At 34.9% G+C, this 20667-nt stretch overlaps 1 protein-coding gene across 4 annotated transcripts in view; it reads right to left on the bottom strand.

The window, feature by feature from the left end:
- The window catches only part of LOC150101606 (kinesin light chain-like), a 465700-nt gene that overhangs the window by 138285 nt on the left and 306748 nt on the right, over positions 1–20667 (bottom strand). For 3 of the 4 annotated variants that reach the window (XM_090400088.1, XM_090400086.1, XM_090400089.1), the window contains exon 13: positions 7241–7368. The exons of the other annotated variant lie outside the window; for it this stretch is intronic. In XM_090400088.1, coding sequence (XP_090256214.1) covers positions 7241–7368 — 128 coding nt within the window. The remainder of the gene's footprint in view (positions 1–7240; positions 7369–20667) is intronic. 4 annotated transcript variants of the gene reach the window in all.

Here is a 20667-nt window from a genome sequence, read left to right as displayed (position 1 = left end):
CTTTTAATTATTGGTTGCCAATTGAGTATTCTTTCTATATATCCATCTGTTATCTCTGAGCTTGATTATGTGTCCTGCCAATCTCATCTTGCTTTCACATACTGCAGTTACTACATCTTTTATGCCTGATCTCTCTCTCTCTCTCTTAGTTCCGTATTTCTAACATGTTCCATTTTGCTGATGTTACAAATCCTACATTCTATTGCATGCTGAGTTATCCTGAGAGTATCTCCCTTTTTTCTTGTTGTGTTCAATGTTTCTGATCCATATGTGAGTGATGGAAGAATGTCACCATTAAATAGTTTTGCCTTCGCAGATATGTCAAGATTTGGATCAGTAAGTGTGTCTTTTAGTCTGTTGAATAGCCATGCAGCTTTCTTTCTTTTTACTAGTTCTTCAGGTAAATCATTATTCATTTTTATTGTTTGTCCTAAGTAATTATAAGAGTCAACTTGTTCTATAGGGATGTAATACATAGTGATTGTCACTTGCGCAGATGTTTTTAATCCATTTTGTTTTTTCTAGATTCATTTCTAAGCCTATCTCACTGCTGTTTGTGCATATTTTTTCATCCATTTCTTCGAGATCTTTTGGGTTTTGAGATATTAGTACTAGATCACTGGCAAACATAAGGATCTTTCCTTATGTACTATAGGTTTACAATTCTTGTTGGAACTCACACTAAAAACTCTGCCCATATTTGTGTTTTGCTTACTCAGAAATGTATACAATAAATATGGGAAAATCTAAAATATTCTATGTAGCTTCTAAATAAACAAAAGTATAACTAGGCAGACTTATAAAATAGAATGGAGCTGTTCTTAAAATACTTACTATCTTAAGATCCAAATACCAAATTTCAAGAAAACTTCCCACCCAGAATAAAGTTTTAGTGTTGCTGATATAGACAAAATATGGACAAAAGTAATAAGTGCTTATGCACCTATTAATTAGTTTGGGCATTTATTCATTTTGTGAAACAAGCCTTGAAAAAGAGGCTGTTTTTCTCAGGCCCTTCCTCTTTTTTTATTGGGAAATGATATTTCTACATGCAAGCAAAAGTCTCTAGACAAATATACCGTATTTTTCGATAGATAATGCACACCTAATATATAACATGCACCCCCCCCCAACATTTTCATCACTCCTTTTGATGTATAGATAACGTGCATGCGCCAACTAGCGGTAGAGTTAGGAAGTACAGACAGAGGAATTCTTTAAAAGCACATGCATTGCTAGTGGTCGATTTTTGTAAGTAAATATTCCAAATTGGCCATCATTCCAGGTGGTTTAACAAAAAAACTTCAACCCCTTGATCTTGCAGTAAATAAACCATTCCAGGACAATTTGCAGGCTAAGTGGGAAGACTGGATAATGGCATCCATGAATATAACAAAACAGGGCAGATGAAAAGAACATCATATAAAGATATATAGTTATGTGGATTGTAGAAAGTTGGGCTGCTGTAAGTGAAAACGGTGTTAGAAATGGTTTCATTAAAGCACAAGGGAATGCAGTGGTGTCCGGTGACAATGATTATGAAGCTGAAGAAATACCGTTCAATTGTGTTAAAAATGAAATTTTTAATGCAATTGATTCTTTTAATATCGAGTCTGATGAAGAATTTTTTGGATTTGAATAGTAACGTTCAATAACTATTAAGTAATACTTCTTAGTTTTGTTATTACATTTGATTTACCTCTCATACCTTTCAAATGTATACTGCACGTTCATTTTTAATGAATTTAGAATTTTTTGTATAGATAACGCACGTTATCTATTGAAAAATAAGGCAATTGCTGCAGATAAAACCTAGGCAATTATGAAATGATTTAATCATTTCCTAGGTTAATATGCTTTCTTATGTTTATCTTTATGCTTTTATTCTATTAACTTGTGTGTTACAGATTATATGAGATATGACAATTAAATACAGAATCAAATAATGGTGAAACAGCTATTTTTTTCACTGGCACCTCCTTTTTAAAACCATTTATTTTATTCACCTATCTGCAACTTTTAAGCCAATTCATATTCAAGTATATAATATTTTTTAATTTTCTAGTGTCATCTGCTTGAATCTAATCTAAAAGCCAAATCTGCTTGAATATAATTAACACTTGAAATCTACCTTGCTTTCTTAGTGATGTGTAACCTCCCATTCTTTTCATTTGCTAAATGCTATAATTCCTTGATATATTATGTATACTAGAGGGAGGAAAAAAGCCAGGTATGATTTGAAGACACCTGAAAAGCACAGAAGTAATTCTCTAGTCATTTGAGACCCTTGGGCACAGATCTTATTCCTCTTAAATCTGTTACTGATTTGAATATTAATGTAATAGCCAAGTAGTGTTGAACCTTATTCATAACTTATTTTAATAGTATTCACAACATCAAACAAACTATTTTATATAAAAAAAAATGTTTATTAACTGGTTTATATTTTGCTTAATTTCAAATCAGCATTTTCAGAGCACAAAGCAGCATTTTATAGTAGATATGTGACAATGAGTAAGTTAGTTATATTTGTTTTTATGGGGCAAAGATATCAAAGGTCATACTGCACCAGGACAGGTTAAACCTGTGCATATAGTAATCTCTTATGCCCCTGGTGGGATTCAAACCTATAGACTCTTGGCTGAGAGCACATATGCTAACCACTCGACCAACCAAGACGGCAATGAGTATGTGAACAATTCAAATTGTAAAGGACAAAAGCTCTAAAGTCCTAATTTAGCACCCTGTAATATTGTAAAAAAAAAAAAAAAAAAAAAAAAAAGAAACATTACCCTACATAGGAGTTGATCTTAAGAAAACAGTCTCCCCAATTTTTTGACAAATTAATGAAACCATAATTGTTCAGGTTAGGAGAATGATTTTTAGTCAGCCCATGGCTATTCTTCACAGTCATGACAGACTAAAAATAATCTTTCCAATTTGTAACGACTTCTAAATAGCACACTGGTTTTCTTCTATCTAATCCTATGTGAAGGGGGTGTACAAAGCGTGGTCTACCAGTCCTGACTTGCCATAATAATTGTAGTCAATGTTTTATGTTGTCCAAGCAGATGTTAACAGATCTTCCTATCTGCCCATAATAGGTCAAGTTATAGTCACAAGGAACTTCATACACTCCAGGATATGTTTATTCTTAGGAGAGCATATCAGATTGCTAATTTAACGTGCAGTTTAAATGTGATGCAGAGGCCATGTTTTGTTAGCACTTTAGCTATCCTTTCAGGTATACTTCTGGACATAGGGAATAGAAATGTTTTGTTCTTGTGTATTAGAGGAGGGAGAAGTAACGGGGCTTTTATCTATTTTGTAGGAATTGTAGCTATTGGCCAAGAAAGTATGGTGCAGATATTTAAGTTCTGTGGGAAGAGCTGATATATTATGTATACTAGAGGGAGGAAAAAAGCCAGGTATGATTTGAAGACACCTGAAAAGCACAGAAGTAATTCTCTAGTCATTTGAGTCATTTTATCATTAAAACAAATCGCTATGGCTCTGTGCATAAGTGTTTTCAAAATACCATACTGTTGGGCTGGATGATGATGTGATTGTTTATGTACATATCTTTCCTGTGTGTGTGTGTGTGTGTGTGTGTGTGTGTTGGCGTTCTGTAAATGGAAAAAGACAGTGATCCATCTGAAATAATGTGTCAATCAACAGTTATTAGATTCTTTTTCTACTGTAAAGTGGATTTTGGGGTATTGGCTTTTTAGGTAGGTGACAAACGCATCCAAAGTGTCTTGTCCATATGGCTAAATGGCAAACATTATCAACAAAGCATAACCACATCAGGGACTTGTACGTAGCTGTGGTAAATATTTCGTTTTCAAAGTGTTCCATGTAAAACTTTGCTTAAGGGGAGGGGGGGAGGAATCCATAGCAGTACCATTAATCTGTTTGCAGATTTTTCCTCCTCATTTAAAGTAGCCTGCATACAATGTAAATTTGAATAATTCATATATTTCAGGGGGAAACTTAGACTTTACTATATATTAAGAGTGTCTATTAGTGGTATACTAGATTAAATAAAGAGTGACATCAAAACTAACCATTATGTCTGAATTTTTAAGGGAATGATTTTTACTAATGATTTGAAATGGACTGAATTTTTTTTTTTTACAAAAGTAGAGGAGTTGCCTGTAAGGGGGAGGGGGGTCATGGTTCACGTTAAACCACCCTGCATTTATAGAGTACCTAAAATCCACAAAACTAATATTTCCCTACACCCTATAGTTGACAGCATAGATAGCCATAACTTATAAACTTACCCAACAGTTAGCCAAGTCTCATGTCCCCTCTCTCCTTACTGGCAACTCCTCTATTTTTGTAAAAAGGTACACCAGAAAAGATAGCCAGAGTACTAATAAAATGGCCTTTACACAACATTCAAACTGCATGTTAAATTAGCAATCTGATATGCTCTCCTAAGAATAAACTTCATCCTCTAGCACAGCATTTCCCAAACTTTTCCTACGACAGAACACTTCACAAATCCTGAAATTTTAACAGGACACCTTGGCTATTTTGTAATGTATTAATTATTAATTAATTATTATTAATTATTAACACATTACAATATTAATAATGGCATAATCATAAAGCGTATTAGTACACTTATGTATTCGGTGTGACATGTTGACAAATATAAAATTATATTTAAATCAGTTATCAATCACTGGACTAATGAAATCTTGTAGCATATTGTAGTTTCACAGGCCAACATCATTAAATTAATTTGTGCTGATTTTCATTGACATATCCCATTCTGATCACCAAATATTTATAATATTATAAGTCTCGTAAGTACTTACGAGTGAATGCAGACTTTTCTCCTGTGTGCTGGTATTTTTCCCCTCCTTTTGTACATCCTGGAGATCGCTTTTGTAGGCTGGTGGTGGATGACTCACTATCTGTTGCGTCACAAACACCTTCAATAAGAGATTTCTTAATATCAAAATTAAACAAAGTCCCTTATCTCTTATTCATATTAAAATTTAAATCTGCAGGCCTATTACTTTTAAAAAATCACAGCACTACGGTTTAGAAACTTTCACCCTACAATACGAACTTGCGAAGAAAGTATTCAGTATTACTAGATTTGAGAACTTGATGCAGACTACCTCGATCTTCAATTTTAGTGGAAAAATTTTCTTTATACTTCCTTGCTGATTGGTCATTAACATTTGCAACACAGATGTTATTTCTCTCAGTTTTGAGAACAGCGGCTATGCCGTCCATTGTTATAATCTGCTTGCAGGCAATTTTTATGACTGGTCATAAACAGCAGTATTCCCTTTCCCAAATGTTGAAAGGTTTCGATGTGTGAAAATTAACGACACACAGATGTTATTAGGCGTTCTGGGTCTGAGCTTTTCGACATATTCACGAATATTATTCTTCTCAGAATATTTCCACTATAAAATATTTATTCATGAAAAATGCTTAGAAAACTAAAATGACAAATTCCAGGAGAACTTCTCGCAGAACACTTATTCACCTTCCGCAGAACACAGTTTGTGAAACCCTGCTCTAGCATATCCTGTAGTGTATAAAGTTCCTTGTGACTGTGACTTGGCCTACTATGGGCAGACAGGAAGATCTATTAACATCTGTTAATACTCTTTGGGCACTCCTTCACACAGAATTACATGGAAGAAAACCAATGTGCTATTAGAAGTCATTACTGATCGGAAAGATTATGTTTAGTCAGCTATGGCCATGAAGAATTCTTCTAACCTGAGCAAGTATGGTTGCATTAATTTGTCAAAATTTGAGAGACTGTTATCTTAAGATCAACTCCTAGAGAAGTTATGCTTTTTTTTTTTTTTTTTTTACAATATTACAGGGCACCAAATTAGACTTGAGATCTTTTGTCTGTTACAAAAGCAAAAAAAAAAAAAGTTATGAATGGATTGGAAATATTGTTTCCCTTGTGACTACTGTATTAACATGCACCTGCAATGTATATAATGCACAAATATTTCTAAATGTCTACATGAAATACAGAAAGGTGACCAGCGACTTATTTTTTATTTATTTATTTTTTTTTGGGGGGGAAGACATTCCTATACCTACTATATTTATTTCACCCATTTTATTCTACCATTACTACTATTAAATCAACATGCAAGATGTTTTGTGTCATATTCAAGAAATTTCCTACATAACGAACGATAAGTGTACTAAAAGTTAAGTGTGCTTCACAATTACAACGTTCACATGAAGCATTCTTAAACAAAGCTAATGATTCCAGTCACTCCAGGGGTTATAATTCATTAATTCTATATATGCCTTAACAATCCTGTTTCGGGAACTTTTTTTGTGACTATCAAGAATTTTGCATCTCATCCAGAATAAAACAAGCATATATTACATATTAAATCTAAAAAATTAAACAGTAACCCAAAGATTCAATGAAATACAACACGAGCATGATTCTATCCTGCTTTAATTTTTCCTATAAAGTGACCCTTAATCAGACAGGATTATGGCCATCTCATTAAAATAGTGAAAAATGAATAATGATATCTACACCTATATATATATTTTTTTATCTTTCAAGATTATTTAGAAATAATTTTAGTGCATACCAGTTTATCCCTTCTGCATAAATAGAGTCTTACTAAATAGCTTAAGTAAATTACAACGTACAATAGAATATACATTAAAATAAATTTTAATACACTTCCAATATTTTGGCAACATCACGTTGCCATTATCACAGGAACTTAAATACAAGACACGTGCACGCAAGCACAACACACAGTAAATGAGGAATGAAGCAGGAAGCTATTCTTTCTCCTAAAAGTCCCGATGGTGCTCCCCCCCCCTAGAGGCAATGTTGGTATTCTTGGCCGATTGGGTTGAAGGTCTTCTGATGTAGGTTTCCCAAATTTGGGGCAGTCTCATGCTTGGTATTCTCAGCCAAGAATACCAACATTGCCCGCTAGGGAGTACCATCAAGAGTTTTAGGAGAAAGAATAGCTTCCTGCTTCGTTCCTCATTTACTGTGTGTTGTGCTTGCGTGCACGTGTCTTGTATTTAAGTTCCTGTGATAATGGCAACGTGATGTTGCCAAAATATTGGAAGTGTGTTAAAATTTATTTTAATGTATATTCTATTGTACGTTGTAATTTATTTAAGCTATTTAGTAAGAATGTATAACCAACGTCTAAGCCTTTCCATGAGAATTGCATAAATAGAGGTAATATAAAACACCTACTTTGCTGTAATACTGTCAACACTTGCTTGATCTCCCTTCAACTTGTGGAGTAACTTGGCACTACTATGACGGATGGATGCCCTCAACTTACTGAAGGAACTGCTGCGCTTCATATTTCCGTTTCCACTCTGCAGAGCAAGTGGGATATAACAGACTGTGTGTGTAGTTGCATGCATGTGATTAATAGAAGAGATTTCTGGAGGCAAATTTGAATGGTATTTTACTAATACTCCAGTTTATATAATTTACCCTTATTAGGATTCTCACCTCTTCTTCAGCATTGTTATTATAAATCAAAATTACTCTGAATTATAGTCCCTTCCATATTAAGCCATTATTAAAGAAATTTAAAATTTAAGTTAAAAATAAAACCTGGTGTTAAGTCCCTATTTAGATATATGAAAAATATGATTAACAGTTAACTAAGATAAAAAAAAAAAAAAATTATCATTAAAAGTAATATTGACTTAGCTGCCAATGGCCCTAACTACTTTAAATTATTCAATTGTAATTCAATTAAGTATTTTAAATACTTATTTAAATATATGAGGATATATTTAAAGTATATACAGGAATATCCCTATACGATTAATGCTAACAAAAAGTGAATATAAATTTAATTTGATAAATTTCTGATATGTGACATGATATGTATTTTCAATGAAGAAAATATTACATGGCAGCATACTAGCAGTACAAGAAATACAAAAAACTGTGAAGTCTAAATGATCCACCTAAAATTATTAAGTGGGAGGACAAAAAAGGGTTAGCTCATTATGGTCTTAAAGAAATCTACTATTTAATAATTAAATAATAAAAGACTCTATGAAGCTTATTATGACCGAAAAGAAGAAAGAAATAAGTAAGATTTTTAGGTAAGGTTTTTGCGCATTTTTTTTTAAGTAGGTTTTTATCCCTTAGTTACCCAGGATTTTCCTCATGCAAAGCAGCCACGAACACATACATTTAGGCATGTGTGTGCACACGGGCGCGTGCGCACGCACAGAGAGAGAGAGAAACTAACAGTTGCAGAATGAAAAGATAAATATTAATATGAGACTCCAATCTGATCCAAATAAATTGAAATGTATGAAGAAGGAGACATATACTGCATGTACAACATTCAAATACCTTCTTCAACACATTACATAGTTTAATCCAAATTATGCAATAATCCTAAAAATGCAACCACTATTACCATACACATATGACTATACAAGGGTTATTTGAAAAGTTTCATAAATTTTCAGTAGACAGCGAAAATTCGTTCATTCATACCAGTGTCAGCACGTATCATCTTTTTCATGACCCCTGGCAAAATTTTAGCCACATGCGATACGTAATTCTTGTTTAGTAAACGTTCAAAATGACCGTGTTCGCATTTTTCATAAAAATGGAGAAAAACGAGTTTTCTGCAGTGATAAAACACTTATTTGAAGATGGACAGCCGCGCTGATCAAAGCTGAGTAAGATGTAGTTCATGGGGACTCTGCACCAGCATTAAAGACTATTTATTTTTTGATAAATGAGTTTAAACATGGTCGATGAAGTGTGCTCCAGGCGCCCGACTAAGGTCACTACGAAGGAAATGATTGATAAAATCCATGGTATCGTTATGGAAGACTGCCAAGTGAAAGTGTGAGATTGCTGAAAAACTGCACATGAAAAAGCGGTGTGAACGATGAGTGCAGCGATTGTTGACTGTCGATCAAAAACGCATGCGAAAAGATATTTCAATGCAGTGTTTGGCAATAACTGCAGACGAAACTTGGATCTACCACCATACATCTGAGTCCAAGCCGCAGTCAAAACAGTGGGCAATGCCCGGTGAAAGAGCACTGAAAAAAGTGAAGACCTTTTGTCAGCTGGGAAGGTGATGGCCACTGTTTTTTGGGATTCCCAAGGAATTATCATGATAGATTATTTGGAAAAGGGTAAGACAATAACAGAAATCTATTATGCTTCATTGTTGGACCATTTAAAAGAAAAACTGAAGAAAAAACAGCCATGATTGGTGCACAAAAAAGTGCTCTTTCATCAAGACAATGCACTGTCCCACACATCAGCCATCGCAATGGCAAAATTGCACGAACTGAGGTTCGAATTGGTTCCACATTCACCGTATTCTCCAGACTTGGCCCTGTGTGATTTCTTCTTGTTCCCAAACTTAAAAATTTGGCTCGGTGAGAAAAAAATTTTTTAGAACAAAGATGTCATCAAGCTGTCAATGACTATTTTGCACAATTTGACAAATCCTACTTTTTAGATGGTATGAAAAAATTGGAAACTCGAAACTCGACCTTGATGGAGACAATGTTGAGAAATAAAGGTGATTTTTTCCCAAAATAATGTATTTATAAAAAAATAAATACATTTGGTAAAAAAATAATTTAACTTATTTTTTTACCAAACTTTTCAAACAACCCTCGTGCGCGCGCGCGCACACACGCGCGCACACACACACACACACACACACACACACACATATATATATATATATATATATGCTCTTAATAAGTCATTAACTTTAGGTGTAGATCAAACTGAGTTTGATCCCCATCTCCCACAAAAAAAAAAAAAAAAAAAAAAAAAAAAAGTACATTATTAGGTATTTTATTTTTATCTATTTTCTTCTAATAGATAAAAGCCAGTAAAATAGAATCTTGGGATCCAAAACAAAGCTGCAAAATACCATCTCAGTACTTAGTTGTTGCACTAGTAAGCATGGTATGGTAGAATAGAGCCCAGCCAAGTATAGAGAGGGGAGGTATTTTATACAACATGCATCATCTTTATGATGAATGGTATAAACATTATAATATAGTAACACAGATTGGAAGAACAGAATATTTATTATTCACTAAACTGCTTTAAAATTTTAATTTTACTACAAAACATACTATCCTCCCCCCCCTTTTACAACTTGGTTGCTGTCATAAATTATACTTTAATTTCCTATATTCTGAATTGAGGTTTTGTTGTGAATTATGTAAAACCACATTGAAATATACATCAAACTAAAAAAAAACACAACGCCTTAAATAAGACAGTATGATACATACACAGACACACACACACACACACCAAAAAAAAAAATACTACTGAAAACTACAACGATATTTGTTATGGAGTAAATGGGTTTATTTACAAAGAAATATATGTTTACACATGATGATATGTACATCATGTGTAAACATCTGCAGCTATCAGTGGAACTGGGTTGAATAAAACATTAACGACAGTAGATTATATGCTCAAAATGGGCACCTTGTCTTTCAAGACAGATTTCATAGCATATGCAAAGGTTGTCTTGTCAATTTGTTGAATAAAGGTTGGGATGTCTGCTGGACATATAGTGTAATTTTATCGGAACCTCTCAATTAAGACAATGATGACACTTGCTTGGGGCACACTTATGGAAACAATGAAGAAACTGCTCACAAACATATCGTAGACTAGGATCATTTGCTCTACCAATCCAGTATGAACAAAAATAATGCACAACAGTAAACGTCTTTTCTTCCAACATTAACAACATTGCTACAGCTAAATGTAATAGTGTAGACTCTACATGTGCTCTTCTATTAATGTGCATGAAATTGAACAGCATATCTCATAGCACATGTACTGAAGGGGACGTTGAAGTTCAATACAGTTTGTTTCTGAACCATACCGTAAAATGAAATTAATAATTTATTTAATTATGAAAAAGTGAAAATGTTACAGTATTTACTGTTTACAGCTTTTTAATATAAAGAACTATATGTAGTTTCTTCTGAATTCTATAAATTTCTGTAACATGACAAGGCATTCCTGATAACTAAGACCTTCATGCTCAGTTCAAAAGAGCTTCAAAAAGCTTAGGTTTGTCATATAGTATTTTGCATTCTCAAATCATTTTTCCTCATTCTAAAAGTTTATGAGTGCATAAATGTGCACTGTACTGTAAATGATTTTAAATTAAATTGATGATAATAAATGAAGAGCAAGGCCACAGTTTGCTACAACTTCTGGCTGTAAACTAATTGCCCTCTCCATCACAATATTTTGTGATGTTAAAGTTGGTTATTGGTGTAAAAAAAAAAAAAATGTTGATTCAGTTATTACAAATCATTCATGCTAGTTAAAAGTTTTATTTTTGCCCATATGTGCTGTGATGTCAGTCAATTGGAAACCTACCAGTAAAAGATACACATTCACCTTGCTTCAGAGGTGTTGCTTGAATTTCACAGTAACAACAGAATTTATACCACTTGTAAAATTGGGGAGGTCCAGGGATTGTAAAAGTGGAGATCTACTGTATTACATTACATAAGATTAAATACAGTTATATAAAAAAAAAAAAACTTGCTTCACCTAGCTCAAATGAGAATATGAATAATTTAACAATATACTTAAATGATATTGGAAGAGTTGGTTAAGGGACAGAATTCAGGAATAGATGGACAAGAAAAAGATACTTTAGTGAGTAACATGTGTTTGCAAGGTTTCTTAGTATTTACTCACTTTCTATAATAAAGTGATAGTTGGATAAAGGAAGTGGCTAATATCATGATACTGCTGGACTTTGCAAAGGCATTCAATATGATACAACACTGTGCCCTGAGATGGCAGATGAGAGACAAAGTAGTTAAATATGCAGGATAGAATTCAAGAGAAGGCAGGTGATTAGTGGTGTGCCACAGGACTCTAATTCAGGAAATGTACTCTGACCTTTGCTATTTAATTTGTACATTAATGATACAGGGAGTGATTGAGGAGGAATATCCAGTTGTTTTCACCTGGGGAAGGACAACAGTTAATAAAGTAATGTAAAAATGATCATTGTATACCAAATAGTTTACTAATTTTCTTCCTTATCCAGACAACAAACTGCAGATTTGTATCCAGGATATTTGTTATTTTTATTTATTTATTCTTAAGACTAGTAATGTGTAATAAAATTTTATTAAAATAAGAAAACTCCAAAAAATTGATATACTGATATATATGGATATACACTGCTTGGAAAAAAGTCAATGGACACCATAGTGATAGGAACAAACAGTCATGGTGCCCACCTTAACAAGATGTAAGACCTCCTTTCACTGCAATGACTGCAGATACCCTAACAGGCATACTTTCCACAAGCATACAATAGTAATCAATGGGAATTTTAGACTATTCTTCCTGTAGGCATGTAATGATATCCTGGAGTGTGGCAGATGTACCTTGACCTCACCAGACACTCCGGTTCACCCCACAAATGTTCAATAGGATTGAAATTGGGGCTCTGTGGAGGCTAGTCAAATGTGGTGATGTCCATAAACCACACAGTTACAACAGAAGCCTTATGAAATGGTGCATTGTCTTGCTGAAAGAAACAATGGTTAGTTCTGTAGAAATGTCATAAAGCAAGAAGCATTGCATTGTCGAGACTATCAGTATTTCCCCCTTTCATCTCTACCATGTATGGACATAACTCTTTTTCTATTATCAACTCATAATATATTCAATGTTTGTGACACCACAAACAAAGGTTCAATGCCAAACCAGGAAGAACAGAAAAACAGGACTATCTCACTGCCAACTCTGAATTTCATAGTTGGGATTATGAACTCTATTAAGAGAAGTTCACCAGGCATCTGCCACAACCTTCCTTCTGCTCAGTAGAGGATGTAATGTGATTAGTGGCTCCATAATACAGATTTCAATTAAAGATGCCAAGAAATTATATACTTGGTTTTAATCCTTTACCAAAAGAAGCAAAACAATGTTTTGTGTGTGAAATATATTCACATCTAAGCCACTTCCATCTCAGTATAGTATCACTGATTGTTTACCTGGGATAGCCCAATTTGTCAACAACATGCTAAACAGAGGCCTGCAACATGGCATAACTATCACAATACCTCTCAAACTCCATCTGTACTTTCTTGCAGCCATTTCACCCAAACACAGGTGCACTGACTTGGGAGTACCATATTCCTACAATTTATACCAGCTACAAACACGTGACTCATTACATGCACGATGCACCTTGCCCATGGGGGGGGGGGGTGACTTCTTTCAAAGAAGTGTGTATCATTTCCCCACAGAAGTGAACACACTGCAGGGAACCACCCAGGTAATCACTTCTTGGTCACTCTTAGCAACTGGCAGGAGATTTGACACCTCATTTATAATGACATTCCCTAATGAGATGATCAAATCCAGGTCCTCAATCCTCACGTGCTCTCTGTTACAGACTGTCTGAAGTAGTTTTCCATCAAAAACTCAAGAAATTCATCTTCTTTACTTCCAGTTGCTATCTCATCATCCCAATCTATATTGCCATAATTAAAATTAACCATACTGATCACCATTTCCCTATTTGCTTGGCTACTATGCTTATACATTTCATGGTCACTACCCCTCCACATCACTAGATCTATAAAAACATCCGACTAAGTATTTCATTCTGTTAACCCCTATCTTACACCATTCTGATTCAAAACAACTATCAGTATTTCTCCCTTTCATCTCTACAATGTATGGACATAACTCTTTTTCTATCATCAATAGCACTCCACATCCCTTTTTACCCTTTCTATCTTCATGAGGAAATATCATACCCTTCCATCTCTATTCCTGTCAGATGTGTCATCCTCATCCAACCATGTCTCACTTATTCCAACAATATTTGGGTGAAACAAGAGAAATGAAACCATTTCATTTCTCTCATTTCTGATACTTCTAGCATTTGTATGTAAACTTAACAACTTATTCCTGGATCTATAACAAGTTTCACTGATACTACTTATTAGATGTGACTTCTCCATATCTTCTGCAAGCCATTTCTCTTTCTCCTTACCAATCCCAGAACCATATTCAAATCCAATTGTTCTCCTACATCCTAAGCCATCCCTTCCCCTTCTTGTCTACACACATTCACTTTTGCATTGAGCACCAACCTTATTCATGCTGTGTTCTTGCCCACCCTGAGTCTCCTCCTTTTCTCTATTTGTCCTGGACACTTCTTCTCCCATTCTCTGTACTCATGCTACTCACTTCTCCATTCATAAGCAGCACTTCCATTCCTTCCACCTTATTTTCCCACTCTTTCACACCGCTTATTTATGCAGATTCTCTGCACTCATTACTCTCTTCCAGCAGCAGTCTTTCCAAATGACTCACACCAAAACCAATTAAATGCAGTCCATCACTCATATACAGTTCAACTCATTCCACACATTTAACAAATTGCACTCCTTTCTCTTCACATGTTGCTACCAACATTCATATCATTCAAAATCTTTGCTCTCTGTCTCATCTCAACCCTGTCATACCTGGGCATTAGCATGATGAGTTCAGGTCGAGTAATTAATATGCAGATTTCAACTATGAGGACACAGATTGAAAGGAGGAGGAATAGTCATATTGTGAGAAAGAAATGGAATTTTATAGCTGCTGAGAGATAATTGCATGAAGCAATATGTAATGGAGGGGACATGACATTCAAGAGTGCTGGATCTGATCACAGCACCAGAGAACTTAACATTAATGAATATAGCTATGCTGCCTCTTGATAAAAATGATCATGTAGTCTTGACCCGGGAGATTGCCAGACATGAAAATTTTCTGTTACGAAGAGATACATGTAAAATTACAAAGCAGGTGATTATGACAAGCTGAGGAACAGGCTTTCAGCAGTGCCATGGCATAAAAATTTGGAGGAGAGAGAGATGTTGGTGATGCATGGGAGGTGGCCAATCAACAGATGTTTGAAGAAAGCAGTATAAGAATGTATACCCAGAGTCAGATGGATGAATAGCATCATTAAGGATGGAATTGTATACAAAGAAAAATTTGTGCAGTGAATATAAAGAAAAAAGGGGATCAGCATGTCCATGAGTAATACAAGGCACAGGCAAGAAGGGTCAAAGCTAATTATGACATAAAGCTAACTGATGAAGCCAAAAAATTCTAGAGATTTCTTTCATAATGTGGCAAGTAAAAGGAGGAATGACTATGGAAGGATGACTAAAAAGTGATGGTGGGGAGGCCATGGAACCAAATCAAATAATTGAATTCCCGATTGAACATTTTGCAAGGGTGTGGAAACGTTGTAATGCCAAATGTGACTGACTGATAGGAGAACAGAAGATGAAGAAATGAAGTGCCAAAAATAATGCAGAATTTCTATATTCATTGGATTAGATGGCATTCTCTGACTAAGCTGTTTAATTTAAGCCTCAGTATAGGGAAGGTGCTAATTAATGGAAAGTGGGCAAAACAATCCCACAGCACAAAGGGGGGGGGCTCCAAAACAGAAGTAGAAATCATAATCCAATCAACATCTCAAGGTTAAAGTATTAGAGAAATTGTTGGAGATAGAATTCAGAACTGGGTGGATAAGAACATGATACTCTATAAAGGGCGACATGGTTTTGTGAAGAGTAGGTTTTGCCTTAGTAATTTGTTTACTAATAAATTTACTAATTTGTTTAATAATAAAGTGACTATGGAGTTGGAAAAAGGAAATGTCTACTCACTGATATTGGTAGATTTTGCAAGAGCATTTGACAGGTTTCCACACAGAACTCTGTTGAATAAATTGGAGCAAATGGGGATGGATATGAATCTGGTGATTTGGATTAGAGCATGGCTGATGGACAGATATCAAAGAATGGTGTATGGAGAAGCTGAATCCAGAAGACAAGTGAACAGTGGCATACCACATGGCTCAATACTAGTCTGTAAGATGATGGACTTAGGGAAGAAGAGATCACAAGTTGTGTACTATATCAATGAAACCTTAAGACTAATACATTTATTCCAGTGATGCTTCAGCATCATTATACAATTCCTGTAGTGGTTCTCAGTAAGATTTGCAAAATGCCCCTCTACAGCTACAATCACCTCTTGATTCAAAGAAAAATACTGACCAGCGAGGAAGAGTTTTAGTTTTGGGAAGAGATAGAAGTCAGAGGGAGCCAAATCTGGGGAATAGGGTGGATGTTCCAACAATTCATAGTGCATGTCCCTTAATTTTCCCATTGCCAATACACCTTTGTGGGTAGGTGCATTGTCCTGATGAAAGATGATTTTTTCTTCGGCAAACCAGGTCTTTTCTCAGGAATTTTTTTGTTTAGTCTGATTAAAAGATCGGAATAATATTCCCTGGTTATTGTTTTATCCTTTTCAAGATAATTAATAAACAAAATGCCTTTAGTATCCCAAAACACTGATGCCACGATCTTTCCTGCTGAAGGAACCGACTTTGTCTTCTTTGATGCCGAACAATCGGCTTCTGTCCATTGTTTTGACTGCTGTTTGAATTCTGGTGTGTAATGATGAATCCAAGTCTCATCCATGGTATCATGGATGAGATCAAAATCAGTTTTATTCTTGCTAAAATGCTCCAAGGACTGTTCAAAGATTTTCATGCGAGTGCGTTTTTGATCTGCTGTGAGCAAGTGTGGCACCTATCTTGCTCAAAGCTTTTTCATTTGCAATTCTTCATGCAAAATATATCCTACATGTTCTTTTGAAATGCCTATAGTCTCACAATTTCACGCATTTTGACTCACCGGTCATCCAATACCATATCGTGCACTTGATTAATGATTTCTGGTGTTGTTACACTTTTTTGGATGCCATTCACATGGATCATCTTCAAGGCTGGTATGGCCACGTTTAATTGTCAAAAATGAAGGAGAAAAGGGCTCATAAACTTTATGAACTTCAAATGAATTTCTTTTGCCATTAAACCTTCTTTTACAAAGAATTTTATAACAGCACAATACGCAATTTTATCCATTTCAATGGATACAGGCAACACTTTTTGCTTCAGACAGCTATATAAAACAAACTACTCAATAGAATGTCTTGCAATTTCACATGGATACTTATGACAAATGTACCAACTTAGAAAAAAGAAAAAAAAACATTGTGCCGATAGTGTTACCATAGATGGTAACACTATCGGCACAATGTTTTTTTTTTTTTTTTCCCAAGGCCGAGAATTTTTCAGACAACCCTCATAAGACTTTAAAAAGCTGTGGACCTGTGCACAGATATGGACACCCAGATTCGAAGGGGTGAAGAAGTTATGCAAAAGATCCAGAGGCAAGTTACAAAAATTATTGCAGGTCTATGGAATGCTCCCTAAGAGAATAGATTGACTGTACGCTTCAAATCAAGCTGATATGGAAAAAAAGAAGAGATATGATATAAGCATATAAATTATTAAAGGGGTTTTATAGGATCGACACTGAAGACTTTATTTCCTGTACATGGCAGAGAGAAAGAGAGAACAAGGGCATTAGGACTAGATTTTTTGCTTGTAGGGTTGTGAATGGGTGGAATAGGTTGCCAGAGGTGGTTGTGAATGAAAGAGTTTAAGGCAAGGTATGATAAGTACTCTGTGAATAATGGATCTCCAGCAATGAGTCTTCTAATCCCATGGAGATACCTATATAATAATAATAAACATTCCTTAGTCAACAGGATATCTGTGTAATATTTTCATTGTTTCATTTCAATGTTTTAAAGAATGGTTCATAGATGTCAGTGGGAATGGGAAAAAAAAAAGACTATTTTAACTCCTGATAATCTACTAGTTGTTTTGAAGGTATCTTTTTTTTGGGGGTGGGGTGTGTGTGTGGGGGGGGGAGAATCACATAGCTACATTCAAAGCTATGAACATAACTACTGTAGCGATTATTGCACATTTGCAGTATAAGTCTTAGTCACAGCTGCATGTGAAGATGTGACTGAGAAATTCAAACAGAACGAATAACTGAATGTCATCAGTCTAGCCCAGTTGAGGATAGCATCTTCCATAGCCAACAGCCTTTTTTGTTTAAATCCTAGCATGGTATGAATGCTTGTGAATATCTTTAAGTAGTAAGTTCTTTTTTATTACTTAGGTTCTGATTACCTTCCTGCTTAAAGGAGATCTGAAATGGCTTGAAAACAGTACATATTTGGTCCTCACAGTAGGATTTCCAGAAGAACTACTGGAAATCAACTAATACTTAGTCCACTCAAAAAACTAATATCCAAAAGATTTAAAACATTATATTAATAAACAAGTAGAAAGGCTTATGTGTTTGTTGGCAGTATATGCTAGTTTATTTAACAGTATTGATTCATAACACAGATGAAAAGAAAACAATCAATATTTATTAACTTATTAGCTGATATTTCACTGGTATTATTTCCAGCATTTCTCAGAGCACAAGAAACAATACCAGGAACTAAAGTCTTAACTGGCATTATCTATTGTTGGATAAAGAGAGAGAGAAAACAAGTATTAATTAGATCTTAAAATGACTTGTCTCGCAGATTTTTTGGTAAATTGATGCAGCCATACTAGTTGAAGTTTGGAGTTTGTTTTAAAGTTGCTGCTGCTGATTTCAAAAACAATCTCTCTGACTTATAATGAGCTCTGTGTATCAGTTTTGTTTTCTTCCATTTGATTCTGTGTGAAGGAGTATTAAAGGCATGGTCTGCTAATTTTGAAAATTTTGAAAACCCCTTCACACAAAATCAAATGGAAGAAAACAAAAGTGATACACAGAAGTCATTATAAGTCAGAAAGATTGTTTTTGGAATCAGCAGCAGCTTTAAAATATACTCCAATCCTCAACAAGTATGGCTGTATCAATTTACCAAAAATCTGGGAGACAGTCATTTTATGATCTTTGCAGTGAAGGAAAAGAAGGAAGCATATCAAAAGTTCCTGGCAAATCAGTCAGCTTTTGCTCTTAGAGAATACAGAGACAAATGTAAGAAAGCTAAACACTGCATAAAACATAAGACAAGAACACAGAAAATAAATATCAAGAAAGTGGCAAAACATTCTGGAGGTTGTTGAAGAACCTTAGAAATGGAGGAAAGAGTGCTGTAAAAGAAGTTAGAGATGATGAAGGTGACATGAAAATGGGAGAAAGATATCCTTGAAGTATGGAGTAATTACTTCAAAAAATTGGTAAATAAAACAAGAAGTGATAGCACAGTGGTATAAAACACTCAACAGACATACAGTCAGTAATATATCATATCCATACTTGAAGTAGAAAAAGCAATCAAAGGCTTGAAATGTGGAAAGGCAGCAGGAGAAGATGATATTCGACCAGAAATGCTGAAGTATGGTGGTATGAAAGTCTTACGGTGGCTGCACTGCATAGTTCAGAAAGCCTGGGAAAGAGGGACGAATTCCCGATGATTGGAGTAGAGCTCTCATAGTACCCATATATAAAAAGAGAAATAAAACTGAATGTGAGAATTACAGAGGTATTTCTCTACTGAGTATTCCTGGCAAGATCTATGCAAGTATACTTGAGAAACGGTTGAGAAGAATTGTGGAAGAAAAGCTTGGTGAAGAACAAGCTGGATTCAGGCCAAATAGAGGCTGTCAGGATCAGATCTTCACTTTACGACAAATAGTTCAAAAATCATGGGAATATAACAAAGATCTGTATTTAAGTTTTGTCGATCTGGAAAAGGCATATGACAAGGTGCCAAGAGAGAAGTTATTCAATACACTACAGTTATATGGTGTCAATGGGCATTATATCAAGCGATACTTAGTCTTTATTGAGTTGTAAGTCAGCAGTTAGAATTGAAGGAAGTACAGGAAGATGGTTTAATGTTAAATCTGGTGTCAGACAAGGAGGTACATTATCCCCTCTGTTATTCATTATCTATATGGATCACATTATGAAGGAAAGTGGTATTAAACATGATATCAGGATTGGAGATGTTAATGTCAGCTCTTTGCTTTATGCGGACGATGTTATACTTCTAAATAAATCCGCTACAAGTTTGCAAGATTCCCTGACTAAATTGAATAATTGTTGTAATAGATATGGTATGAAGGTCAGCATTAAAAAGACAAAGACAATGCAAATAGGTAGAATCATTGAAAATGTCAACTGGGTTGTGAACGAGGAACCTGTGGAACAAGTAAAACATTTCAGCTACTTAGGAATGATTTTTACTGAAGATGGTAAATTAAATATGGAAATAGACAACAGAATTAACAAAGCTGGTATGGTAGGAAGTCAATTGAATAAATTTATATGGAATAAGAGAGAAATGAGTCGGAACACTAAATTAGCTGTATACAAGACAGTGTTCAAACCAGTTTTAACTTATGGATCTGAGAGTTGGTCAGAAGTAAAACACTTGACCAAAGACTAGAGACCAAAGATATGAGGTCCTGAGAAAGATTAGAGGCGTGAACAGATGGCATCAATGGCAATTTCATATTAAAAACGAGGATATTAGAAAAGAACTTGACATTGTCAGCACCCAAGAATGTATTTGCAGAGCTAATCTCAGGTGGTATGGTCACTTAAACAGAATGGGCAAGGAAAGATTAGCAAAACGAGTGTTCTCTGCCAGGTTGGCAGGAAAACGACCCAGAGGAAGACCAAGATATAGGTGGATTGATAGGT

This window comes from Typopeltis vanoorti, chromosome 11 (genome assembly GCF_054136105.1).
Source record: "Typopeltis vanoorti isolate ZY-2024b chromosome 11, IOZ_Tvanoo_1.0, whole genome shotgun sequence".
NCBI lineage: Eukaryota > Metazoa > Arthropoda > Arachnida > Uropygi > Thelyphonidae > Typopeltis > Typopeltis vanoorti.
This window is presented reverse-complemented; position numbering and strand designations above follow the sequence as displayed.